This window comes from Halichoeres trimaculatus, unplaced genomic scaffold, assembly GCF_033239565.1.
Source record: "Halichoeres trimaculatus isolate MK-OKI-2021-1 unplaced genomic scaffold, fHalTri1.1 fHalTri1_scaffold_19, whole genome shotgun sequence".
Lineage (NCBI taxonomy): Eukaryota > Metazoa > Chordata > Actinopteri > Labriformes > Labridae > Halichoeres > Halichoeres trimaculatus.
Genome location: NW_027437197.1, coordinates 3,935,690 through 3,960,682, shown reverse-complemented (window position 1 = coordinate 3,960,682; position 24,993 = coordinate 3,935,690). Strand labels below are relative to the sequence as shown.

Sequence of the window (24,993 nt, the reverse complement as noted above, 5' to 3'; positions counted from 1 at the left end):
TTTTTCTGTTTTTAATGACTTTTTTTTCAATATTTGGGAAAAAATATCTTTTAAAATACTTGCAAATTTATTCCCCCCAAAAAAAGAAACCATAGACGTCACAATTTTAAAAATTCCCCAAACTTTTTGTTGGCTAATTTTTCACTAGAGTTTAACTATGTATAGAATGTCTTACACTTTCTCTTTAGTGTTAAGATAAAGTAGATTTTGTGGCTCTGAAACGACTTTAATCCAGGTGATCTGAGGGAAAACGTCTCCTATGAAAGTAAAGGTTGCAGACCTCTGATCTAGACAAAACATGAGGAGAAAGAAAGAGGGTGTGTTTCTGAATGAACCGTGACGTGGAGGCTGTATCTGCTGTAGGGGGGACCCTCTGAATGAACACACTCACACACACACTCCCCCTCAAGGCTCACACACTCTGGTTCATGAGGTTTTGTGGGCTGTGAAACGGAGCAGACTGGTGTTGTTTTTGGAAAGCTCCGGATGCTTTCAGCTACAGCACACTTTAAAGGTCACCCCTTGGTGTGTGTGTGTGCGTGTGTGTGTGTGGGCTCGAAGGTCACATGTTTCCAAGAGGCCTGGAGCTTCTATTAAATTCTGTAGATGGAAATCACTTTCACCTTTGAGGATGTGGAGCAGAAGATGTTATCACCCAGCCAGAGGAACAATGCCCCTGAAAAGAGAAGATCAAGGCTTCAAAGTAAAATCATGTGTTCATCGTTGTGATGATGTGAATTGTGGAACTGAGACTTTGTGTCTGTGCAGGATAAAAAACCTGACACTAAAGTTGAAAGTTTTGTCATAACTTATCCTAAAACTTTTATCATGGAGGAATAAAACTGTGTTTCTTTGAAAGTGAGACTCATCACTTCTTCTTTTCTTCAGCTGCGGCTGTGAGCGAGTTTAGTATTCAGCGTCTTCACCTATCAGCTGGCTGCAGGTATATGGGTCAAGACCGGCTTTGAATTCTTATGTGCTTCTCCCATTGCTCTCTGCCTTCCCTCCCATAATGCATCACTCCGGTCCTGACTATCTCTCCATTGATAAGGTGTTAATGTGGAAACACATGAAAGGAGCTGGAGAGGTGAGAGAAGTGCAGAGGAAGAACCCGGGGATGAACTCGCTCAGGCTGTGTGTTAAGTTTTAATAAGTCGCCCCATTTTCCATTCAAAGCTTTGAGCCCAGAGACTTCCCCTGATAGAGCTGCAGCGCTGTGACTCACACAGAGGTTTTTATTAGTTTTTATACCAACAGCACATTCAGGCTGTGTGGATTCTGCAGCCGCACGGAGCAGGGAACCTCTGGAGGTGTGACAGTGAACGGGATGCTGCTCTGCATCGATTAGAAATGACGCTGATACTATCAGGCCTGTGTAATCAACCACTGCTCTGGTTCACGAGGGATCGATACTGACCTGAAGCCACCTCCTCCTCTGCTCCTCCTTTCTGTTTCTCTACCCCTGTAAGGCGGTGTAGCAGAAAGATGCAGCAGAATCATTTTGAAAGTGATCTTAAAAAAGTTTCACTTCAATGTACTCCACATACCAAATGAGATTATCAGCACCAATATAGATTATTTTAAAATCCTACTTCTTAGCTTCCTGATTGAGTCGGGCAGAACTGGATTGATTTATGGCACATCCAAGTCTCTACGTCATCGACTGATGAAGTTTAGTAAAGAAAAGAGAGTTCTGTGTATTTCTCTACTGAAAACAATTTCTGTGATTAATTTTGTAGTGATGGTGGACACTGGAGCCTGACTGTCAGACTTGGTTACGTTAGCTCTGTTTGGTAGATGACCAGCAGGATTTACTAACATTACACATTACAGACATGTCTTAGGCCCCGTTTACACGGAGACTCCTGCAACGATTCTTCCTTTGCGTTTTCAAAAGCCACCCGCGTTTACATGAGGACGGCGTGAAAACGATCCGCGTTCATATGACTCCAGGAGGACAAGTCTCCTCTTCTGTTCTTTCTTTTTCTGCTGTTTTGTTGTGTGAGACGGTCGGCAATCCAACCATAACGCGCATTACCGCCAACTGGAAATGTGGCTGAGCGCGGAGCCTTCACCTGAAACTGCGAGTGCGCATGCGGTGACGTCAGCGTTTCACCCTGAGACGCTCCGCTCTGTGTTTACACGAAGCTGGATGGAGGAGCGGATTCAGATCTTTCCACTCTGGGGAGCGTTTTCAAAAGTTTGCATTTTCACTGAAAACGCAACGTGGTCTCGTCTAAATGGAAGGCCAAAACGCAACGAAATGTTTGCGGAATCGACCGTTTTCGGCGTCATGTAAACGGGGCCTTAGAGCACCGGGCTGTGAGCGCTTGGTATGGACGGCTACTTAACTACTGTATGAACTGATGGTTAGCTTGTTGACAGGTTAGCCTACAGATACATCGTAGCACCAGGCTGCTAGTAGCGCTACATTTAGCCAGCTACTGACATATGGTAAAAACTCCCAACATTTGCTTGTTGTCACAATAGACCAGGGGTGGCCAACCTGTGGCTCGCAAGCCACATGTGGCTCTTTGCCTTTTAGTGTGTGGCTCTTCGATCCATTCATAAAAAGAAAAATATAGATTTATATATAGTTATGAGAAGTGGTGTGCTGATCAATCTAAAATATTGATATATTGATGCCTATGTTGGGATCAGTATTGATCAATACTTGGGTGATGGAATTGATACTTAAGTTTCGGTTTCTCTTCTGTACATGTGCTCCTCTCAATCGCTCATGTGCTCATAGCTATCTATCTATCTATCTATCTATCTATCTATCTATCTATCTATCTATCTATCTATCTATCTATCTATCTATCTATCTATCTACCTATTTATCTAAAGATAGATAGGTGGAAATGTATTGATTTTCTTTTTTTGGCCTTTTGTTTATGTGTGAGAGGAAGTGTGTGTGTAAGACCTCGTGTGTGATGTGGCTCTTTGTTGTAGCACAGTAATTTTTATGGCTCTTGGTCTCTGACTGGTTGGCCACCCTTGCCATAGATTTTTTAAAGAATGGATGTCCTCTTGCTTGACTTAAAGTGGGGTCGCCACAAAAACTGCTCCCCCTGGTGGCTGGCTGCAGTATAGGTCAAAAATCCATCTCCCCAGTCATCCCAGATGGGCTGTGGTCAAACTTTAAAAAAATAATACACCTCGTAGAAATGTTTCTCACGTCTGATTGTTGTGGTGATTTGAAGATGTCATTTGGCTGTCTTGTATCCAAGTCCTCTTTTTTCTGAAAAGTTTCATTTTCATTAGTTATACGAGGTAAAAAACGAGGTTTTACGGAACGTTTAACGATGATTGACAGCTGCTGTTCTTGTGTATTTTTTGGGGGGATTGTAAAATATGTCGGGAGGTAGAGTCAAGAAGTGATTAGACTCTCAAAAGAAACAAATAATGAGTATTTTTGTCACTCGGCTCCACTTAGATTTTCCCAGAATCCCTCACAGTTACTGCGCAGACTCTGGCGTACAATGATAAATGGCGGAGCCATGCTATCTAGTCTATAAATGGTATGGTTGTCATGTTTTAAACAACAGTGCTACATAACTGTACTGATAGATACCTTACCTCGTCGTGTTGTATCTGGTAAAAAGTTGACTTTCACATTTTTACGACCGCGAATGTAAGACTCCAGGCCAGAAGGTGGAGAGGCAGTCACATTAAAGCAGATCCTCCTCATAGCATCTTTAAGAAATGCACTCCTTCCTGTGTCTGTTTAGATATTGAAGTAGGAATGCTGTTAACCAGGCGTACTCCTCAGCACACCTTGTCTGGTGTATCGTAGTTGTACGGTGCAGGATGGACTTTTTTCAGGTGGGTTCCCGCCCCCAGACGAAGCCCGTTCGAGCTCCTGATTGAGCCGGTTTCATTCTCTGCGCCGACACTTGAGAGAGTCTATTTCTGTCTTTGCACTTCTCAAAGATCTGACACCTATGGGACACCTTCAGTCTCTCCTTTTTCAGATTCTGGTCATTCAGCTAACAAGCTAATCCCTCAGTGTCCAGATAATAATCTGAGTAAGCAGGTCAAAGGTTGCTGAAGACTCTGCGAAAGGAAGAAAGAAGAAAGAAGAGATATTTTTTGTTTCTCTGATTTCTACTTCTCTATTTTCGGTCTTTTCCTTCCTTCCTCTCAGATTCTGGTTCAGCTCTCTCCGTGACGGCCTGTTCCTTCTTCTGTCTCGCATTCTGCCCGCTCCGTTTCACAATAGTCTTTCCAAACAAAGCATCTTCTGTTTTTCTGCTGGTAAAAGTCCAGACTCACATCTGCCGCTCAAACTTCAGGTGGACCCACAGGAGGGTTTGTTCAGCCCGTAGCTGTGGCGCTGCAGAGTGGGAGCAGCTGTTAAGACGACGGTTTCTGTGTGTGATTCAGCAAAGTTTGAGGAAACAGAGACAGATTCTGGCAACGTGACCTACATGCCTGTTGTTTTGTTTTTCTTAGAGACGCAGGGTTTGGAAGTTTGAGCTGAAAGCTGCTCATAAAAAGACATCAATGTTTTATTTTTCTTAAATATAAACCTGAAGAAAACTGTTAGTTTGCTTTTATCAGCTCCATCTGCTGCATCAACACCAACACTTCTTCAGTTTCTAACAGTGCAGTTTTCTTTCTGTCTCAGTTTTGATCTTAATCCAGGGTTTTCTGACTTTTCTATGACCTTTGATTTTAGTCGTTTAAGTTGGATTAAAAAGAGAAACGATGAGAGACCAGTGCAGGGACAGATGTGCAGGTGTTACAGCCTGAATGTTGCACTCAGTCTCGTGTCTGCGCTGACTTTGTTTTGTTTTTGTCATCAGGTGCTGGTGCCCCGGAGAAAGGCAGGAAGACGGAGGACGACTTCTTTCTGTTCTGTCAGCAAAGGGGGACGGGCGGAGAGAGGAGAAAGATGCCCAAACCGGTGAGTTTCTAACACAATGATCGCCCGTGCTGCAATGTATTCTTGCAGGTTTTTATGATTTATCTTCAGGGCGACATATCTGAGGTGGTATTTACGCTGCGGGTTTTCAGAATAAAAGGCTGTTTTTGTTTCATTAAGCTCATTTGGTTCGATCTGTTACAGCTTCATACTGTCATTACTGTAAACGGACCAACAGACCTTTCATGATGAAACTACATATCATCATCAGCTACATGCTTGGAGTGTGCTTTAAAAAAGTAATTAGTTATCTTGCTACTTTCCCAAAAAAGCAACTGAATTACTTCTTCATAAATGTAATGAGTTACCATGCACGGAAAGTAATTATTGCGTTACTTTTTTGAAAAACCTTTAATTTTGCAGAAGAATCCAGTTTTTGAGCAAGTTTTGCTCTATCTGTTCTTGCTTTTTCCATCTCTGACGTTGAAGTAGTGTCTTTCTCATCCTGAAAACACCAGTTTTAACCCCACAGACTGAAATTAGCAGCTCCTGTCCGGTGTCTGGCTGAGCGATCCAGGTCAGATAGACCTGCCAACTCTCCTGATTTAGGAGGGATTCTCCCGTTTTTTTACCTTGTCTCTGGCTCCACTCCCGATTTATGATTTCTCCAGATTAAACCTTTATTTTCAAGTCTGGTCCTGCCATCTCCAATATTTTTTTCAAGTCATAACAAGTCGTCTACTTGTGCCTTAAATTCAAACCTTAAAAAAGGATCCACCCCCCTCCCTGGAGTTGGTTTAATCCAAAGACGCTGCATGAGATCCTCTCTGACTGAGGTTACACAGACACACACAGGTAGCTGTGTGACATCTGTTGCTGAAAAGTTGACTTTAGCATCAGCTCTTTATTAAAGACGCGTCAAGATGATCGTTCTTGTCATTACTTGTATGTCTGATGCTTTTCCCACATTTTATTGGCAGCTCCTCTCTTGTTCCTGGCTGAGCGAGTCAGGTCCGATACACAGTAACGGCGTTATACCATTTGAAGTAGTTATCAGTTGTATTACTTGATACTGGAAAAAGTAACAGTGTCAGTTTTAATTAGGGATGTCCCGATATTACATTTTCACTTCCGATACGATACCTATACTGCAGCATTGAGTATTGGCCGATACCGATATTAATCCGATACGATATCAGCATTAAACATGCATACTTTTATTACTTATGCTGTAGTATGTCTGTCATGTTAGAAAAGGCTTGATTAGGTGATATTATTCAAACAAAGAAAAGTAATCAGCAACAGTAGGTATGAGGAAAAACTGACCCAGTTATTATTAACCAATGAGTAACAAAAACTGATGATATCGGAGATTTTAGATGCATTTCGATACGAAACTGATACTTGTTTTTTTGCTGATATCAGACCGATATCAATATCGGACTTGGACACCTCTAGTTTTAATGCCGTTATTTCCAACACCAGTCCTCTCATACCTTTCCTCTTACATTCTTTTGGAGAACACTTGAAAAGTTTCAATATTTTTCCTGTCAACGGTAAAAAGGTCCAAACCTTTCAAAATAATGCTTTCACATTGGGAATGAACCAGATCAGGGTCCCGTTTGGTCTAGATCAGGGGTCTCAAAGTCGTGCCATGGAGGGCCAAGAGGCTGCAGGTTTTCTTTCCAACCAGAAACTCCACCAGCTGATTTCACTGATTAGTCCCTGCTCTCTGCTTGAAGGTGAGGTAATCAGTGAAATCAGCCGGTGGAGTTTCTGGTTGGAAAGAAAACCTGAAGCCTCTTGGCCCTCCATGGCACGACTTTGAGATCCCTGGTCTAGATCAAGACCATCATTTTTGGTCAGACCAGGATCTGGCTGTTTGGACCTGTTTTTTTTTTTTTTTGTGCCTCTCCTTCCACCTCTCCTGAAACTCTCTGGCATGCACCAAAAAACGGAAATCTTATCAAGTGTTTTGTCTCGTTACACTCAATATGAGCCACATTAAACTTATCAGCCCAGAAAAATGTCTTATTTCAAGTCATTTAAAGACAAAAATGAGGTCTGAATTGCTTGTATCAAGTTAAAAAAAATCCGCCAATGGAACAAGAGAAAATTACTTAAAACTAGAATAATGTCGCAATACAAGACCAGATTTTTTTTACATGTTACAGCAATTCAGACCTCATTTTTGTCTTAAAATAACTTGAAACAAGACATTTGTCTGCACTGGTCAGGTCAATGTGGCTCATATTAAGTCTAAAAAACACTTTCTACTGAAAATAAGACAAAAACACTTGATAAGATTTCAGTGTTTTATAGTGCAACTCTCAGGGGAGGTGCACGTAACACTCTGAAAACCACTGATTTATGCCGTTTATTCCAACATGTCAAATGTTCAACAGAACCTGAGCTGCTCTCATTAAAACGAACTCAGGAAGTTACATTTCTGGCTCAAATCAGGTTTATTGTCAGTGCAGGATGGATTTCAAGCAGGGATAAGAAAAAGGTAAAAAAAGAAAAAAAAAGTAATAATAGGAGCATTGTTTGTTTCCAAAGCACAGAATGAAATGATTTTGTGCGGCTCATAACCGTTAAATCCGTTTTGAAAGAGGGCCCAGACTCTGTCATCGTCCCTCCTGCTCAGATGTGATGTTTTACAGAAGTGCAGAGTTTTGGGAAAGTGAGCGCGCGCACGCTCACACAGGAACACAACAGTCGCTCACTTTGTGGGTCTGCGCCGTCTGCTGAAAGGAGAAACACAAAGAGGGCTTTCTCCGCTCTATTTTTGGACTGAAGGACAGTGGGAGCTTTCATGTTGCTCTGACACTAACACACATACACGGACTGAGTTTGTGCTGCAGCTTAAATAACAGGATTATAGGCTGAGGCTTGTGAAGCCATCGTTACATTACCTTTACTATATTTTCACCTCGGGGGGAGCGGGGACATGCAGGACGTGTTGGTGTCTGACAACTTCAGATTATTTCAGATTATTTCTGTTTGACCTGCAGAAAAAGTCCCTCGCTGCGACACCTGAACAGCCTCAGTTATGTTTTCAAGCCACTAATCAGCTGACTGTAATACTCCTATGAACCAGAAATAGATTGATAGAGGTCAGCCGGGATCTGACGCTCGTATTTTCAGAGTGTTTACAATCCTGCCTCCCGTAGCAAACATCCTGACTGCTTACAGCGTTATCTACAGCCAGCCAGCGATCGCACAGAGCCCCCGGTCTATCAATCAGAGTAATGGGGAATTAGGCCAGGCTCCATTCCTGGAAAGAGACTGTGGGAACGTGTGATGGAAAAAAAGGATGAAGAGAGAGGTAGAAGGTGATGGAAATGAGGAGAAGAAGATGAGAGCAGCTCATCAAAGCAGACAAACAACATCAGAGGGGTTGAGATGTGTTGGGAGGAGGATCTGCAGATTTTTCACCTCCAGTCTCCACAGAGGACGTCTGTGTGAAAGATGTGAAGGTTATAGATTATCAGAAAGGAGTGGACAACATAGATGGAAAATATACTATCAATCAATCAATCAGCTTTAATTTGTAGAGCCTTTTATAACACACAAGGGGACCAATACAATACTGTTCAACAAAAATGGCAAGAATATCTCACCCCTTTACTGTATGTTAAAAGCCAGTCTGGATAAATAGGTTTTAAGCCTGGATTTAAAAAGCTCAAAGTCAGTGGTGGTGTGTATTTTAGGGGGCAGCTTGTTCCAAACCCTGAGTCCGAGAGTGACGACTCAGAGTAGGAATGGGTACTGAATTAGGTACTTTTATAGGTACCAACCAAATTCTGTCAGAAGTACCAGGTACCGATTCACGTAAAACCAAAAGGTACCATGTTAAGGTACCTAAACGCATCCTTGTGACTGTGAGGGAGTGGATGAGTAGGTGATTTTCCATACTGGACATGAACACAGCATTGCAAGGTTATACATTGAAGAATAAATTGTTAAATTGGAAAAAAAGAAGAGCTTTTACACATAAAGACAAAAAAATGAACTGAAAGTTGGATTGCCAGGTACCGTGCAACGGTACCATACCATTTCAAATGTGAAAGGGTCCCATCCCTAACTCCGAGACATCAACGTACAACGCATTGCATTGGTTGAGTCTTGAGCTGATAAAAGCATGGATGGTTTTTTCCCAAGTCCATACGATTTAATAAAGATTTTACCTTTGTTAAACCATGTAACTGATAAAAACAGGCCCTGACCACCCTGTCAATTTGTCTGTCTAATTTTAAAGTACTTTCAAAGGTGGCTCCAAGATTCTTTACAGAAGAACTCAACTTAAAAGACAGACCGTCAGAGTGCAGAATCACCAAACAGGACATACTCTATTTTATCTTCATTTAGTTCAGTCAGGAACACTCTCGTCATACATTGAACCCTTTATTACCAAATAGATACAGTTAGAATTGGCGTTAAAGCTCTGCTTTTCAGAGAACACCCTGGGTTAGCTGAGCAGCCTGAGCTTTCCAGAGAGTTCTTAGCAAAACCCCGTACATACGGATTAAAAGGATGCATACATATCAATAGGAAACATACAGAGTCTTAATAGGAGAAGGCTGGGGTGGAGGAGGAATTATTAAGACAGCAGCAGCTGGATATCAAAGAGGTAGCAGGGATAAGACGCCCTCATTTGCAGAAAACTTTTCTCTAGTCGCATTTTATCGTCTGCAATGCAGTCAGTTTGGGTTTGGAGTAGGGATGCACCAATATAAAAATTTTCGTTGATACCGATATCCGATATTAATATTGCTATTATGTCTGATAACCAAAATTTACCAATACCGATATAGGTCCAGAAAAAAAAAACTTGACACAGATGATGTGTTGCAGCAGTTCAGAGATAAAGAGCGGTGCAATTGTGAGAAAAGACGATCATGGAGAGGATGAAAGGATGGAGCGCCTGAGATGAACGCGATCAAAAAAGTTTGTTTTGTCCGTTTTTTGGATCAAAAACATGAAGAGAGACATAAAAGAAGAGAGTCCACTCTTCTCAGGTAGTTTTGGTGTTTACATAGTCAGAAAAAACAATATTATTTGGGTATTGAAAGATCGTTCAAGATGCTCTGAAAATGGTTGGCAGCTACTGAGTAAATATCAGCTGATACCGATATTCACACCGATAAATTGTGCATCCCTAGTTTAAAGAGCCCCATTTTTGTTAAGGAACACGAGACGATAGATTTGCAGGTCATCTGCATGGCAGTGAAAGGCTAGCTGTGCCTGGCTATGATAGGTCCTAGAGGCAAAATATAAAGCCAGAACAATAAAGGGTCAAGAACGGAGCCTTGAGGCACACCACAGAACAAAGGGGCAGCAGAGGAGGAAAGGTCTGTTTGTCAGATATGACTCAAACCATTTCAACGCTGTACCACGAACACTAGCACACTGATAAAGAAGAGACGAGAGGATTGACTGACCCACTGTTTTAAACAAAACTAAGACAACAGGACATTAAGCATCAACAGAAAGGACAACGTCATTATGCACTTTCAAGAGTGCAGACTCAGTGCTGTGCCTGGCCCTTTTCAACGATACAGTTACTTTCTAAAAACAGTTGGAACTGTGTAAAAACACTACCATGAGAAGAGAGACAGAAGCCCATGAGCGTGCAGCAAGAGGGAAACTTGACAAGAGTAAGCAAAAGAGAAAGTTGAACCGAATGAGTGAAGCTCAGATTATTGAAACACACCGTAGGGAAGAGAGACGGCGCACAAAGGGATGAGAGAGGATTTGCGAGAGGACTGATTGACGGCCACTTTGTTCGTCTCCCGTCCAGAAAAATGACACCCCTGCCGCCCTCGAGGGGAACTCCCACTCCGGTTACATTCGACTGGAGCTTTGACATTCAGCCTTGCAGTTGGACAGTAAACACATCAGGCCTTTCACTGCTCCGTCTCTGGTTGTTTTTGACGTGGAAACACTTCAGTGTCACTTTGGATTTAGGGATGAAGATGAGTGGCCCCTGTAGGCGTGCTTTAAGCTTGCTTAGCTCCATTAGTGAGTCGAAAATGAAGTCAGATTATACAGATGGAAAACACATCGGCAGTTATGCAGGTGAGACATAAACCACCGTGAAAGCCACAAAGAGCCTCCGTTTTGTTGGTTGGATTTAACAAGCCAGGCAGCCTCAGGCAGACCATTAACAGTGAGCCTGGACCGGATCGAACCTCCTGCTGGAGGCTGTGTTTTAATGGTGTTTTTGTGTGTACAAACACCTCAAACATACACTCCGGTGTCCCTCCTGATACTCACGTCTTGTTCAAAGGAGGATTGTACAAAGGGGCAGTGTGTCTGCAGGCTCTCCAGACAAACAGGAGGTGATTGAATCAAATTAAGAGGAGGAAATGCCAAGACACTGTTATCTTTTCCCAGGATTCAGCTGCAGCACGTCTATTGTTAACCAGGACGACCGGGCGCTGATATTTTCAGAAACTAGCAGCAGTAGGTTACCAGTTTAACTGTCACAGCTTCTCTTTTTGGAGCTAGTGGGAAAGTTCTAGACAAAGCCAAAAGAAAAAAAATACCTACATGCATCTCAATTTGAGGAAGTTTGGATATAATCAGGAGGATCGTGAGGAGTTTCTAAGTGATCTAGAAAAAGTCTCCCTTCTAGATATCTGCCTGACCAAAATCCACACATTAAAATGAGATTGCTAGCATCAGTATTATAGGTTACAGGTCATTTCAAAATCCTACTTTTTCGCCTCCCGATCAAGTTTGGCAAGACCGGATTGATTTACGGCACGTCTAGGTCTCTATTGCCACGTTTCCACCAAGCAGTCCAGTTCGGTTCGGTACGGTTTGGCACGGTTTGGTACAGTTAAGTCTGACCCTGTTTGCGTTTCCGCAGCAAACTGTGCCCTCTCGTGGTAGGCAGCGTGTAAGCCGGATGCTGAAAAGCTGCAGCACTTAAACAATAGTGTGACGTCGTAGCAGCGCGACACAGTTTACCCCGCTAATAAATCCAGTCAGGACAAGTACAGCCGCACACACAGGAAGTGACGATTCTTTCAACCGACCAATGGTCTGCAGTGTTGTAACTACACCTTCCTAGAATGGAGCGGTTTATTCTGGAACCCGTACGGGGAACCCAAAGGGTCCCAAAAAGTGGGATGGCCCATCTTAGTTATTTGGGGATCTGTCATGGGATAGTGGAAACGCCACAAAATGCCTGCCATACTGAGACGAATCGAACTGATCTGCTTGGGGGAAATGCAGTTTATGACAACACCACGCTGGCTGACAAAGTTTAGACGTGAGACGAGAGATCTGTGTTTTTCTCTGCTGAAAACGATTTCTGTGATTAATTTCGTAGTGATGGTGGACACTGAAGCCTAACTGTCAGACAGAAAAAGGACAGAAGAGCAGAAGACAGACAAACAGGAGAGATATAGAGCACGAGCTAAAAGCTAAAAGGGCTAAACTGTTTGTGCTAATGTTGGTTCCAACCCACTGTCAGCAGTTATTCTGCAGTGGTCTGTTCAAACTTGAGAGTCTATCAATAAAATGAAGAGTGAGGTTACGTTAGCTCTGATTGGTAGATGACTGGTTAGTTTGTTGCCACGTTAGCCTACAGGTACATCAGAGCATGGGGCTGCCGATAGCACTACATATAGCTGGCTACTACATTGTTTGCTTGATGTCACATTTCAAATCGTAGCACCATGTAACTGCACTGATAAGTACCTCACCTCAGCACGTTGTACCAGGTAAAAAGTTGTCTTGAACAAAGAAAAGTTGTATCCATCTGACCTCTTTTAAATCCTAAAACAAACACATGCCTTGCTAAAAGTCATTACGACAGTGTGCAGAGACTGCAGGCCAGAAGGTGGCGAGGCAGTCCAATTAAAACAGATCCTCCTCATAGCATCTTTAAATCAAATCGAAGCCTTATGTGAAAACAACTTTTTGAGTTGAGCCTTAAATCAACAAATCTCACATACTCAAAACGTCAACAATCTCTGCATTCAGAAACATTTCTTGGCCCAAACTGAATCCTACCGTTAATTATCTCAAAATTTCACAATAAATGTCTCAACGGATTCAGTCATCATCGTGTTTCTGGGTTGCCGGTCCATTCCAGACACATTTGGATTCAAAACACGTCTGTCTGCCAAAGTCTGCAGGAACCCTGGACTTATTCTGACAGTCTTGTAAATTTGTGTGAAAGAGCTGGATGATGATTTTCTTTCTGGGTCGCCTGTGGGTTTGTAGGATGCCCCATTTCCATTTTCCTGTACCCAAGATTTCAGGAACACCTGGAAGAAACGTTTTTATATATGACACACACGCTGAGTTAAGGAAAATTGAAGAGAAAGACTGTCTTCTTTTTTCTGACCGACTTTTTCAGTCGTTCTCGATTTCGTTGAACATGCATGAGTGAAGCTTTAGTCCTGAATAATGCTCCTGAGCTGGAAGAGGACAAAGAAAGAAGAGCAAACATGGAGACAATGCAGAAAAAATCCTTCTTCTCCTCCACACTCACACCCTGAGGGTCAAATGTTGCTGGAGAATCTTTAGGAAGATGTATTGATTTCCCATATGCTTTGGTCAGTGTTTCCCCTGAGGCCCTGTATGTGTGTGTGTGTGTGTAGGTGTGTGTAGGTTAGTATCTGTATGTTGGTCAGACTCTTGTTTTCGTTTTTGAATGTGTAAGCCTCAGGCCGATAATCCGGGGTGTGAGATGCGGTGGCACATCGTACATTATTGATTTATTGCTGCGTTTTGCACATGTTGCCCCTCCTGGTGATGGAGTCTCAGGGGGCTGATAGCTGGGGGAGGGGGGAGCAGCGAGCCCGTGCTGGAGGCTTTAAATATTTCAGAGGGCCATTTTCATTTATATAATGGGAATTATCCAAGTCACTAAATCTAATTAGAGGGAGAGTGTGAAGTTCAGCATCCCTCCCTCCTCTCCTCCTCCTCTGCCTGACCTCCTGCTACTCGGTCAGTGCTTTACGGGGATGTAATAAAACAAAGTATAGCTAAAGCATCAGGATAAAACATTTATGTTCTCAGCTAAAGCTAGGCTCATGGGATTTATGGCAGTGTAATTTAGAGAATTAGACATTACTACAAGTGTTTGAGCTCCACAGTCATCCATTATTCTGGCTTTGATTAGGACAAACAAACCCACCATTTTGACTATTTTCTACATTCTTTTATGATAAAGTTCCTGGACTCTAAGCAAAGAGACAGTTCTGCAAGGTGTTTCCACTGCATGGTCCAAGAAAGTTTCTGGTCTTTAAGCAAAGAAACAAATCAATCAATCAGTCAGTCTTTGTTTGTACAGCGCCAAATCATAACAAATTTTATCTCAAGACCTATTTAAGTGTTTTCAACTTGGTTACTTTTGCGGAAAAGTTCTTGGTATGGTGAAATTTCCAGTATCTGGAACTGTACTTTTCATCGATAAGTTCCTGGACTTTGTAAAGTCCTGAAGAGGAAGCACATTGTGGAGCTTTAACTTTGTTCCTAGTGCTAGGAACTTTCCTGGTCCTGGCAAAGTCCTTAGCCCCAGTAAAGTAAAGTTGTAGGAAAGTTCCTGGTCAATTTGCCATTTCTTGGGAGGTGCAAGGTACTCAGTACTTACTAGGGATTTTCGACACCACTTTTTTTCAGACCAATACCAGTGCGAGTACTCTCTTTTGTAGGGATAGGTACTGAATTAGGTACTTTTATGGGTACCAACCAAATTCTATCAAAAGTACTGGGTACCGATTCACGTAAAACCAAAAGGTTCCATCTTTCGGTACCCTAACCCATCCTTGTACCTGTGAGGGAGAGGAAGAGTAGGCAATTTTCCATGCTGGACATGAACCCAGCATTGCAAGTTTTGAATATGATGAAGAAAAAAGTATGTTTAATTAAAGTATTTGAGACTTAATTATTGTTGAATTTTATTAAAATGATATTTTTTACCACATAAACACAAAAAGTACCGGAAAATGGTACCGTTGAGTACCGATACCGATTGCCAGGTACCGGGCAATAGTACCCTATCGTTTCAAATGTGAAAGGTACCCATCCTTACTCTCTTGAGTACTCACTGATACCAAGTACAGAGTACTGATACTTCTTGTACTTTTGATACATAAAATTCAGATTAATGGATCATTTTGATCAAAGACAGCATGGTTCCTGTGACATTAAGTCCAAAATAAAAAAACAACTCTCTCTGAGTTGATGTTTGTTTTTAAATAAATATTAAGAAATAATACCAAAAGTGCACAATAAAACTAAAAACTGTCAGAGTTTAGGTATTTTTTAAAGCTGACTCAAGCGCAAAGTATAAAGGTTTAACCTTCCCTGGTTAATTCATGTTTTCTGACGTGGACCTGACCCATATTTCCCGTGGTGTTAAACCGCAGCAAGTAGCAGCAACAACTGGCCAGGAGGACTTGCTTGATGTAAGATTTTCTTTCCTTGAGTTTTAGCTGCTGGTATCGGCAGCTTTCACGAGTACTGGTACCTTGAAAAAAGGCCGGCCCGTTAGCGATACCTGGTATCGGTACTCGCCCATCATCATCATCAGACAATGATGTGATACAGTTGTGGTATTAAACAGTAGGAACCTTTTAAAAGCGCATCCTTGTATTAAAAGGTTCCCTGTTTTCGTTGAAACATGTCTTTAGTCTGAATTTTCTTCCCCAGTGGACAAACAGTGAAAGGTTGTCCCAGGTAGGAGCTGGAGACCCGGACCGACCTGCACAGAGCCCTGATCTAAACCTTTACCGTCACCTTTAGGTTGAACTGGAAAGCTGGCTTCAGGCCAGACCTCGCCGTCCAACATCATCTGCCCGACCTCGCTAATGCTCGTCTGGCTGAATGAGAGCAAATCCCTGCAGACAGGTTTTCAAACGTGACCTGGAGGCTGTTATAGCGATACGTTGATGCATTTAAATTCGTCGTTAGTCGTTCAGCGGGCTCATGTGGGCGCTGTGTCCTGAATACTTGATATTTTTCTTATATAGCTGAACAAACAGTCGGCGCACGTTGATGATGAGGCTGTCAATCGTTTGCTGATGGAGGAGCAGAGAGGAAAGCTGAATGGTTTAATTGAAAGAGAGGATGATGATGGAGACCAGAGAAGAGAAAAGGTAAAGGAGGCAGGGTGGCCCTGGTTGCCTTTAAAGCCTCTATTAAACAGCTTAGCCAGCAACAGCTTTTAATTATGGCTGTCTGAGTCTCTCATACATCAACAGGTGTTCTGTATGGCGTGGGAGGGCTCTGCATGTAAACACTAGCCTAGTATTTAGCTGTCATTACTTGTTATGAGTAACATGGAGCGAGGAACGGAGGATGATGGTAAACACAGCCAGCCAAGCAGAGACAGACGTGAACACTTTATTTTCCCCGGAGCCTCATGGGCAAAGATTTGGCGAGAATCTCCGAAGAAAAAACTCAAGTGCGGCTGCCAGAATTTAATCTGAAGACTTGTAAAAAACGATTCTACAAACTTAGTCTCCAGTATGAATCATACTTAATGTTGGTTTTAAGAGAGAGGATTTCAAGGAAAGAAGTCCTCTGAGCAGCCAGGTGTTATAAGCCCTGTGAGCAGGACTATAGTTAGGTCTTCACATTGTGTCCAGAAGCTGCAGAGAAACAAGTGCTCTGCTGCTGAACTTCCTTCCAGGAAAAGGTTTTATCCTGGAAAAGACCATACAACATCTTTGACGGTTTGTTTTGACTTGACAGAAGCTTTACATCAGGAGCAGCCAGGAGCAGCCAGGAGCAGAAGTCTGCACCGCAAATAAACATTCAACCCCAACCTATAGAAGACTGTGAGGGCCAACGTTACACAAGCATGATGTAATTTCTGAAGGAAAACAAGTGTTGGTTTTTAAATTTTGCACAAAAAGCTACTTTTGGTGTCATAGATGATATTTGGTCGCTGAATGGAACAGTTTTACTGCTCAAGAGCATCTTTCACAAACATTGACCATTGTAAAGAAAGTGTTAAATAATGCAAGCAGAGATCTCCATTATCAGTCAGCTATCATAGCACTAAGGCTTTGAAGTGAATTATCCTGCAGATGATGGAATTAAATGTAAACTAAGTAAACACTTATGCTAACTTTTGCATTGGCTGTTATGTTGCTGTCACATGTTAGTTTGTTGAAAACTTGAACCCATTTCGATGCTGATATTCGATTTGTGTATTCGTGTTGTGCAGCACAGAAAGTTTCTTTTCTTGTGGAACAACTCTGAGGGCGTGCACTATCCGAGATTAGCAGCCAACCAGCAGCCAATCAGGATTCAGAATTCAGAACCGCCATGGTAGATACTGGCATGGTTTTACTTTAGCGCCGTCCCAAAACAAACATTTAAAAAAAAAAGGAAATTTTGAAGTTTTGCAATTTTTTTTTATTTCTTTTTTTTTTTTTTTTTTTTTTAACTTTTGAAATAAGAAAATTTTTTTTTTTAATTTTTTTGCAAATTCTGAAAATTCATTTTTTTAATTAAAAAAATCAAATTTTTATTAATTTTTATTAATTTTTATTTATTTATTTATTTGCAAATTTTGGACATTTTGAAATTTTTACATTTTTTTCAAATTCTAAAATTATTGCAAAGTTTTTCAACTTCAAAATGTTTTGCAATTTCAGCAAGTTTATTAAAAATAATAAATTAAGACTAACAAATTGCATATTTTCAAAAAATTCTTGTTCAGATAATAGTTCAATAGATTTTAACTAAGTATAGAATTTGATACACTTTATTGATAAAGTAGATTTTTTGGCTTCTGAATGACTAGACCCCTGGACTTTTCAGTCTAAATATGGAATGACAATATGTGCATTATTTCATCTTTTAAAGTGTTAGGATTGGCTCTTGCAGATAAAGCAGATGCAAAACTGCAGTTCTTCAAGTGTCCACTTGAGGCTAGCCCCAAAAGTGCAGAAAGTCCCATTAACAGTCATGTAAAATGCTTGTTTTTACAAGTAGAATTTAACATATTTACAGCCTGATTTTTGGTCCGAGAGGCCTATTTTATTTACAGGGTTAACTTTCTTTTAAAATCACCTTTTATGAAATAATTTATAACATTTGTGAAGTTGGGAGTGCGGCCAAGTTTGCAGAGTTTCAGTTCATGAGACTTATAGCATATATCTGGGACTTATATGTTTGAACAGGGGAAAAAAAACTTTATGTCAAAATTTCAAGTATTTTACAATCAAAAGATAATAACTTTTACAATAATAACTTTATTTTTATCACACTTTCAAAAACAGAAGTTTACAAAGTGCTTTGACATCAGCCAGGACATAAAAACAAGGAACTCAATCTTCAACCCATATGAACCCAGGAAACACAAGAAGCATGCAATATAAAACAAGAGCATGGTATAAAAGAGACAATATTAAGATTGTTAATAAAATGATAAAATGATAAAATAAGAATAATCAAAGTGATGATAAATAGCTCTAACCAATGTTTAATCAAAACTTATACTTCAAACACAGCATTTATAAATGAACCAGTCTATCCAATCAGATCATGTTGTAGGCAGGACATGTAGTCTGTCTCTGTCTCTTTAAAGTAAAGATCATCATCAACACTCGTCTCTGAAGGACCTGAATGGAGCTGAATCTCACACTGAGTGAGTCACTGAAGCTGCTGGTTGACATTCACGCTCGGCGCTCATGGGCTGTGTCATTATCTCTGTAGCAGGCCACTGGTTTTCAGATCCAGTCTAACATCCTGTGTGGTAGAAGTGGTCATCGTGGCGGCTATCATCTATCATCCAGAGACCTACCAGAGCTTCCTCACAGTTTGCACCACAGAGCCTCTCCCCAAACAGCTCATACGCTCAGCCCTCTGCTCCTGCTCCAGAAGATTTGTAACTGTTTGAAGTTTAAAACAAACCCACAGAGCTTCTGCTCCAGCTCTATAAACACGAGCTGAAGTGGAAAACCCACTGCTTTCACTCAGTTTGCTGATTTCTTTGTTGTGCGGGACAGGTTCAGGATCTCAGTGCGGATAAGAAAAACGTCTGACCCCACTGGAAACATTTCAAACAACACTTGACCGGCTACTTGCTCTGTTTGATTCAGACAGGTCGATTATTTTGTGATGAATGCTTCAGAGTTCACAGTCGCAGGGTTTCTCTAAATCAGGCAGGCTGAACTCTGCAGGATTTATTCTTCATGTGGGACATTTTTCCTCCTCGATTACAAACACAGCTGCTCTGAATCTGCTGGGTTCAATAAACAGAAATAAACCAAAGAGTGCTGCTATGACTGTTTCAAAGAAGTTTCACAGCTGCACGCTGCAAAGATAATTTCTCGCATTAACGGCACAATGTGTGTCTTTTTTCTCACTTTATCTATAATGTGTTTGACACACGACTAACACGGGTCGACGGAAAAGATTGTGGTCATCGGCCGCGCTGAGACCTCTTGCTTTATCTGCTAACGTTGAGCTATCAGCCACGGGACATGCTGCTCCCCCTCACCCTCTCTGTGTGTATCTTTGTGTTTCTGCTCCAGTAGTCACACACACACATTCACACACGTCCAAATGCGCGCAGGCACAGACAAAGGCACAAACACAGACAGGAGTGCACAGCATTAGAGCCCTTTTTTTTTTCTCCTGTGGGAAATTGGTTCAATTCACCTTTGTGCAGAGCTGCAGAGTGTTTTCATGATTGGTGTTGTCGTCTTTTCTCCTGCATCCTTTGTGTCGTCTGCAGAGGCTGAGATCTGGAGTGGACGACTTCTCCTGCTTGCATGGGTGAAATTGTTAAAATCTACAACATAAAACTACAGTTTTATTCTTCACATTGTCTGTTTTTATACCTTACGGGGCTTCATGCTCAGGACACCTGCTTTAAAATAAGCCTAGAGGGCGTTGCTTCTGATTGGCTGCAGACCTTATCACCCAAACGCAGAGACACATGACACAGGATGATACCAACACAGAAAAATGCCACATTGTGGAGCCAACATATGGCTGCTCTCTCATACCTAAACACAGATGTCCGTCTCCGTCTCTCCACACTATGCACACAAACACAAACATCACCATCTGGCCGCGTTCACACGCTTTTCCAACATCCACTGTGCGAACACTCTCTTCGTCTGTCTCGTCTGTGCCGCTCGAAAACACGACGTCACGCTCTTTCTGCCCTGTTGGACGTTGGATGTGTTTAAGTTGAAGTTCAAGAACACACAAATGATCAGCAAACATTGACACAAGCAGTATAAACACCCTGAAGTGTTGGTTGACACAGCTAAAGTGGAGGAACGTGATGTCTGAAGTATCGACACAATAAGAAGGGATTAGGATGAAGACTCCTGCCAAATTATTCAATCATCAATTACTTTAATGAAATATGTCACTTTTTTAATCCATATTGCCTTTTTAAGAGATTTAATTTTTAGTTAGAGAAAAAAAAAGAAAGAAAAATGTGCTACACATCTGAAAAATCTATGGAAGCCAATTTCCACTAGTAAAACACCAAAAAAAAGATACAAAAAAAGTCAAAATTATTGAATAATAAAGTCATAAATATAAGATATAAAGTCTAAATTAATTGATAATTTTGACTTTTGTTTTTTTTTTCAATTTTTGTTTTTTTGTTATTTTGTTATTTTTTATTTATTTATTTATTTATTTTACTGGCAGCAATGTTTTTTTTCCAATTATTTTATTATTATTTTTTCTTTATTTATTTTTATTTATTTATTTTTTATTTATTTATTTATTTATTTTAATTTTTTTACTGGCACCAATGGGCTTCCAAAGAAATTATTATTTTTAACTAGATACTGTAAATGTCTGTGTCCGTGTGTGTGCAAAGGGCACAATGGGGGTGGAGTGCTTTTGCTTTTGTCTGCAGAAAACAACCGTGTGTCTCTTTGTGTGTGTGTGTGTGTGTGTATGGGTGTGTGTGTGTGTTTGTGTGTGTGTGTGTGGTTGGTCTCGCTGTATTTTCCAGGTCAGTTCAGCTGTCTGTAAGTCTTGTATTTCCTGGCTGAGGGTTTCTTGTGATTGATGCACTCTGGTCACCTCAGGCGTTATCTGTCTGTCAGTCTTTTGTCTCCTCTCCTCTCCCTCACACACACACACACACACACACACACTGATGCATCCCTGAGGCAGGTAACAGTAAAGTAAAAGCATTGTTCCTCCTCCTCGTCTCCTCTGTTCGTCTCCTTCTCTCCGGTCCCCTCTCTGTCCATCAGGGTTACTTTGGGACAGTCTTCTCCCTGCAGCTTATTCTGCTTACTGCAGCAAAGAACAGCACAATCAAATGTTTTCTTCCTCTGATGTGTGTGTGTGTTGGTTCCATGCTGTAATCGTATGGAAAGCTGTTTGAGCATAAAAGTGATATCAGTGATATCAACCTTTCAGTTCTACATGTTCTCAGTTTTGGTTCACCAGTGCACATGTAGACTTAACTAGTAAATCAAAAAGTGTCACTAGTACTACTAGTAAACTGAAAAGGACTTAGAAATGGAAAGGTCCATAAGAAAATAGATGGTGACAGCTTGTCCATCATTGTCCAGTCAGCCAGCCTCCACCTCCACAGGGTCCAGGACTGAGCTTCTTCAGCAGTCTGTTCAGTCTCTGTCTCCTGGATCCTGTCTGCTCACAGCAGGTGAAGCTCTTCCAATGTGGCGTTGGTGTCTGCTGTTCGCTCTGTTAGCCATGTCTGTGAATAGCATGATGCTACTCTGCCTTCTGGTATTCTCTCTGTTGCTGGGTTAGCACGGCTAGCTCGTCCATCTTATTGGAGATAGATCTTATGTTCCCAATAACGATGGATGGAAGGACAGGTTGATGTCGTCACTTCTTAGCTCACACCTGAGAACCAGCACATTGTCCTCACCTCCTTCTCCTCACCTTGTGGGGAAACATCCGGCCTTGCACCACTTAGCATTGACATGCTACAGGCTGCTAACAGCTGATTTCACATGTAAACAATGCAGCTATGGTTACATGTAGGATCTCCAGACAAACACAGGAGAAAAAGTAGTAAAAATATCACTGAAGACAAAACCAGTTTGTAAACGGACAAAGATGAGAGAGCTGCTGCAACAGGCAGCCATAGCCAACAGGGCGGCGCCTAGCAACCTCAATTGCTGGGCCCAAAAAGGCAAAGTGTTGGTTGTTTTGCACGAAATGTCATCTTCTCTATTAAAATGTTGGTATTAATTTATCCGTATGAACTGATGCCACATGTTCTGCGTGAACCCAGACTCCTTCGGTCTCTGTGACTCTTTAATGTCTGCAGCTGAGCAGCAACTCACTGCACCACTGCTGCAACTTCTCCCAGCGGCAGTAAAACATTTAATTATTTTACCATCATGAATAATTTACGCTCATGCAGTTATCTGAGGGTTTTTCTTACGCTGGATAAACAACAGATCCAGAAGTAGTGAAATACAGCTGTAAGAATTAAACTTGAGACCCACTGCAGGGTTTGTGAACAGCAACAGATGGAGTGCTCTCATTTAAAGGGCGTCAGTACTCGCATGTTGAAGCTGTTTATTTATTTTTCCATCCACTCACTTCTCATGTGGCTGTTTTCTCTCCTTTGTTCTGAGATTTGTCCTTTCTTTTGCTTTAAACAACTCTGTTTGGCATCATTTCTTGGCTCTCCAAAGGGATAGCATCCATTCTCTGGATACTTGTGGTTTTTCTGGTGTCTTTTCTGTTGGTGTGAACATTTGTAGGCTCTGTAGTTTCTGATGAATCTCAGAGGATCGTCTCATATCTGCTGGCCCGTTTTCTCCACTCTCATCCTTCACTCAAAGTGCACAGTTTATCCTGACATGAAAAATTAATGCAAGGAAATTAAATTATGGATCATGTCTGGTTGAGGAGCAGAGAGGAGCTGGTTTAGTTTTCCTAATTTTCCCTCTTTGGAGTGAAGTGGAAGGAGCAGACTTCAGGCAGAGGGATGAGCAGCGTAAACAGCAGGCGCCTTATAAGGAGACAGGCTGTAACACCAAGTGTGTGTGTGTGTGTCACAATGTGAGAGGAATATTTATAGAGGTCTGATAGGGGCACACACACACTCTTAAACACACAGCTGGCACAGGCTGTCCCACCAGCAGAGGAATAAGTGTCGTAGAAAGGCTTTAAATCTTTACATCCTGGTACTTATCTTTAAAAACTTTACTTTAAAACGTGGCGCAGCTCATCCCAGCTCACTCATCAGCTCAGTTTATTCCATTATAACATCCTATAAATGTCTCTCTGTTTCATTTATGTTGAATTTTTCATTGTCCTCTGTCACTTTCACTGTCATTTTCCTTTTATCATGATGTAAAAATCTTCAAATTTGCTGCTTTTTTGAAAACTTTCACCCTCATCTTAAATGATCTCTGATCTTAAATCACTCTTTCTCTTTACAAACCTGATATATTTTAGGATTAAGGCACATTTTTCTCTTCAGCGAGCACAACTTTCTTGGTTTTTAACTTACTGTGTCATGCAAAGGTTCACATGGAGGGAGAAGCGTGCTGCATATTTCCGTCCCAGTGTGTGTCGATGCCAGTCCGACCTTGTGTTTGCGTGCCGCATACTAAAACCTCACAGATCTGCTTTCATATTCACACTGTTTGAAATATTCAGACAATGCTCTTGTGTGGCAGCACTGAGACAAGAAACATCCCCCGGACATTAGTCCTCATGCAAACATTTTTACTAGAGCTGGGACGATTTACTTTTCTAAGGGTCTCAATTTGATTAAAAGTGCAATTGGTCAGTATTCCTAATTTTTTTGCAAATTTTAATTTGCTTTTTCAACACCAGACCATGTGAGAAAGTTTAATGATGGTGATGATGTCCACAGACTATATTAAGATCCATATTTTCCCAAAAAATGCTCATCAAATGTGAGTGAGTTTTTAGGATTTATTCATGGGATCTGACTTCAAGTAACTAAATCAGGGGTCTGCAACGTTTGCTTTAATAGGAGCCTGGATTAAAGATTTTCAGGAGCCTCAGAATTTTCTTTATCTTCACCATTAAGGCAAAAAAGAGTATACAATTCCATACATAGTAAAAATCTAGTAAAAAGATTATCTAAACAATAAAACATTTTGTGTTTGCATTTTTTTCGTGATGTCTTAGTATTTTAAATAATTTTGCAAATATTTAACAGAAAATTTTTAAAAATTGAAGTTTCACCATTTTTATCAATTTTGCAAAATTCATCAAATTTTAATGTTGCAAAATTTTTCAAAAATTGCAAGATTTTTGGAAGAAAAGAAATTTTAAGAATTTTCAAAAATTTTGAAATTTCAAAAATTTGCCAAAATGTCATAAATTTGAGAAAAAAAAATACAATTTTAAAACTTGCTTTCTTTCCATTAAATTGTGAAAGTTTTTCAAGAAAATCCAATTTTGATAATAAGCAGGAATTTAAATGAGCAAAAATCTGATTTTTTATATGTAAATTTGAAAAAATGTTAAAAGAAAAAAATGAAAAATTTTCCAAAAGAAAAAAAATGAAAGCTTGAAATGATTTAAATTTGAAAAAAGAGAGATTTTTGGACAAGAAAATAATGATTTAAAGAGTTGTAAAAAAAAATAAATAAATAAAAAATAAAGACCTGTCACATATGTGAATCAATGTTTTCTCCCAACCCAAAATTAATAATTCACAGTGACTGGAGCTAATGTTGAATCCTTTCTGAACATAACTACAATGTAAAAACTGTATACACTGGGGATAAAAGCTATGTAATAATGCAAATGTTTGTGTGTACCATCATACACTGAGACATCCTTGTTCTAGTTTCTGGGTTTGTGATGGTAAGGGTTTGTTTTCATTGTCTATGAATGTGTGAAATTGGAGTTCTTCAATTGCTTGTTAGTTTTTTGTATTAAAAAATGTGATTTGAACAAAAGTGTGGAAGAATTTTATAGATTAAGATGTAACTGATGATGGATCAAAGTAGAGACTTTTTCTTGAATTGTTGTTTCTTTCTTTGTACAGATCAATGTGCGCGTCACCACCATGGACGCTGAGCTGGAGTTCGCCATCCAGCCCAACACGACAGGCAAACAGCTCTTCGACCAGGTGAGAAACAGATTCTTTAAATATGAGGACTCCAGGAGTAAAACAGAGTCCAAATTCA

General features: G+C 40.8%; 1 protein-coding gene across 1 annotated transcript in view; it reads left to right on the top strand.

Annotated features, from left to right (window-relative positions):
• Nucleotides 1-24,993, top strand: part of LOC141808374 (radixin) — a 45,341-nt gene that overhangs the window by 7,294 nt on the left and 13,054 nt on the right. The window contains exons 2-3 of the mRNA XM_074694933.1: nt 4,812-4,912; nt 24,852-24,935. Coding sequence (XP_074551034.1) covers nt 4,901-4,912; nt 24,852-24,935 — 96 coding nt within the window. The 5' untranslated portion in view covers nt 4,812-4,900. The remainder of the gene's footprint in view (nt 1-4,811; nt 4,913-24,851; nt 24,936-24,993) is intronic.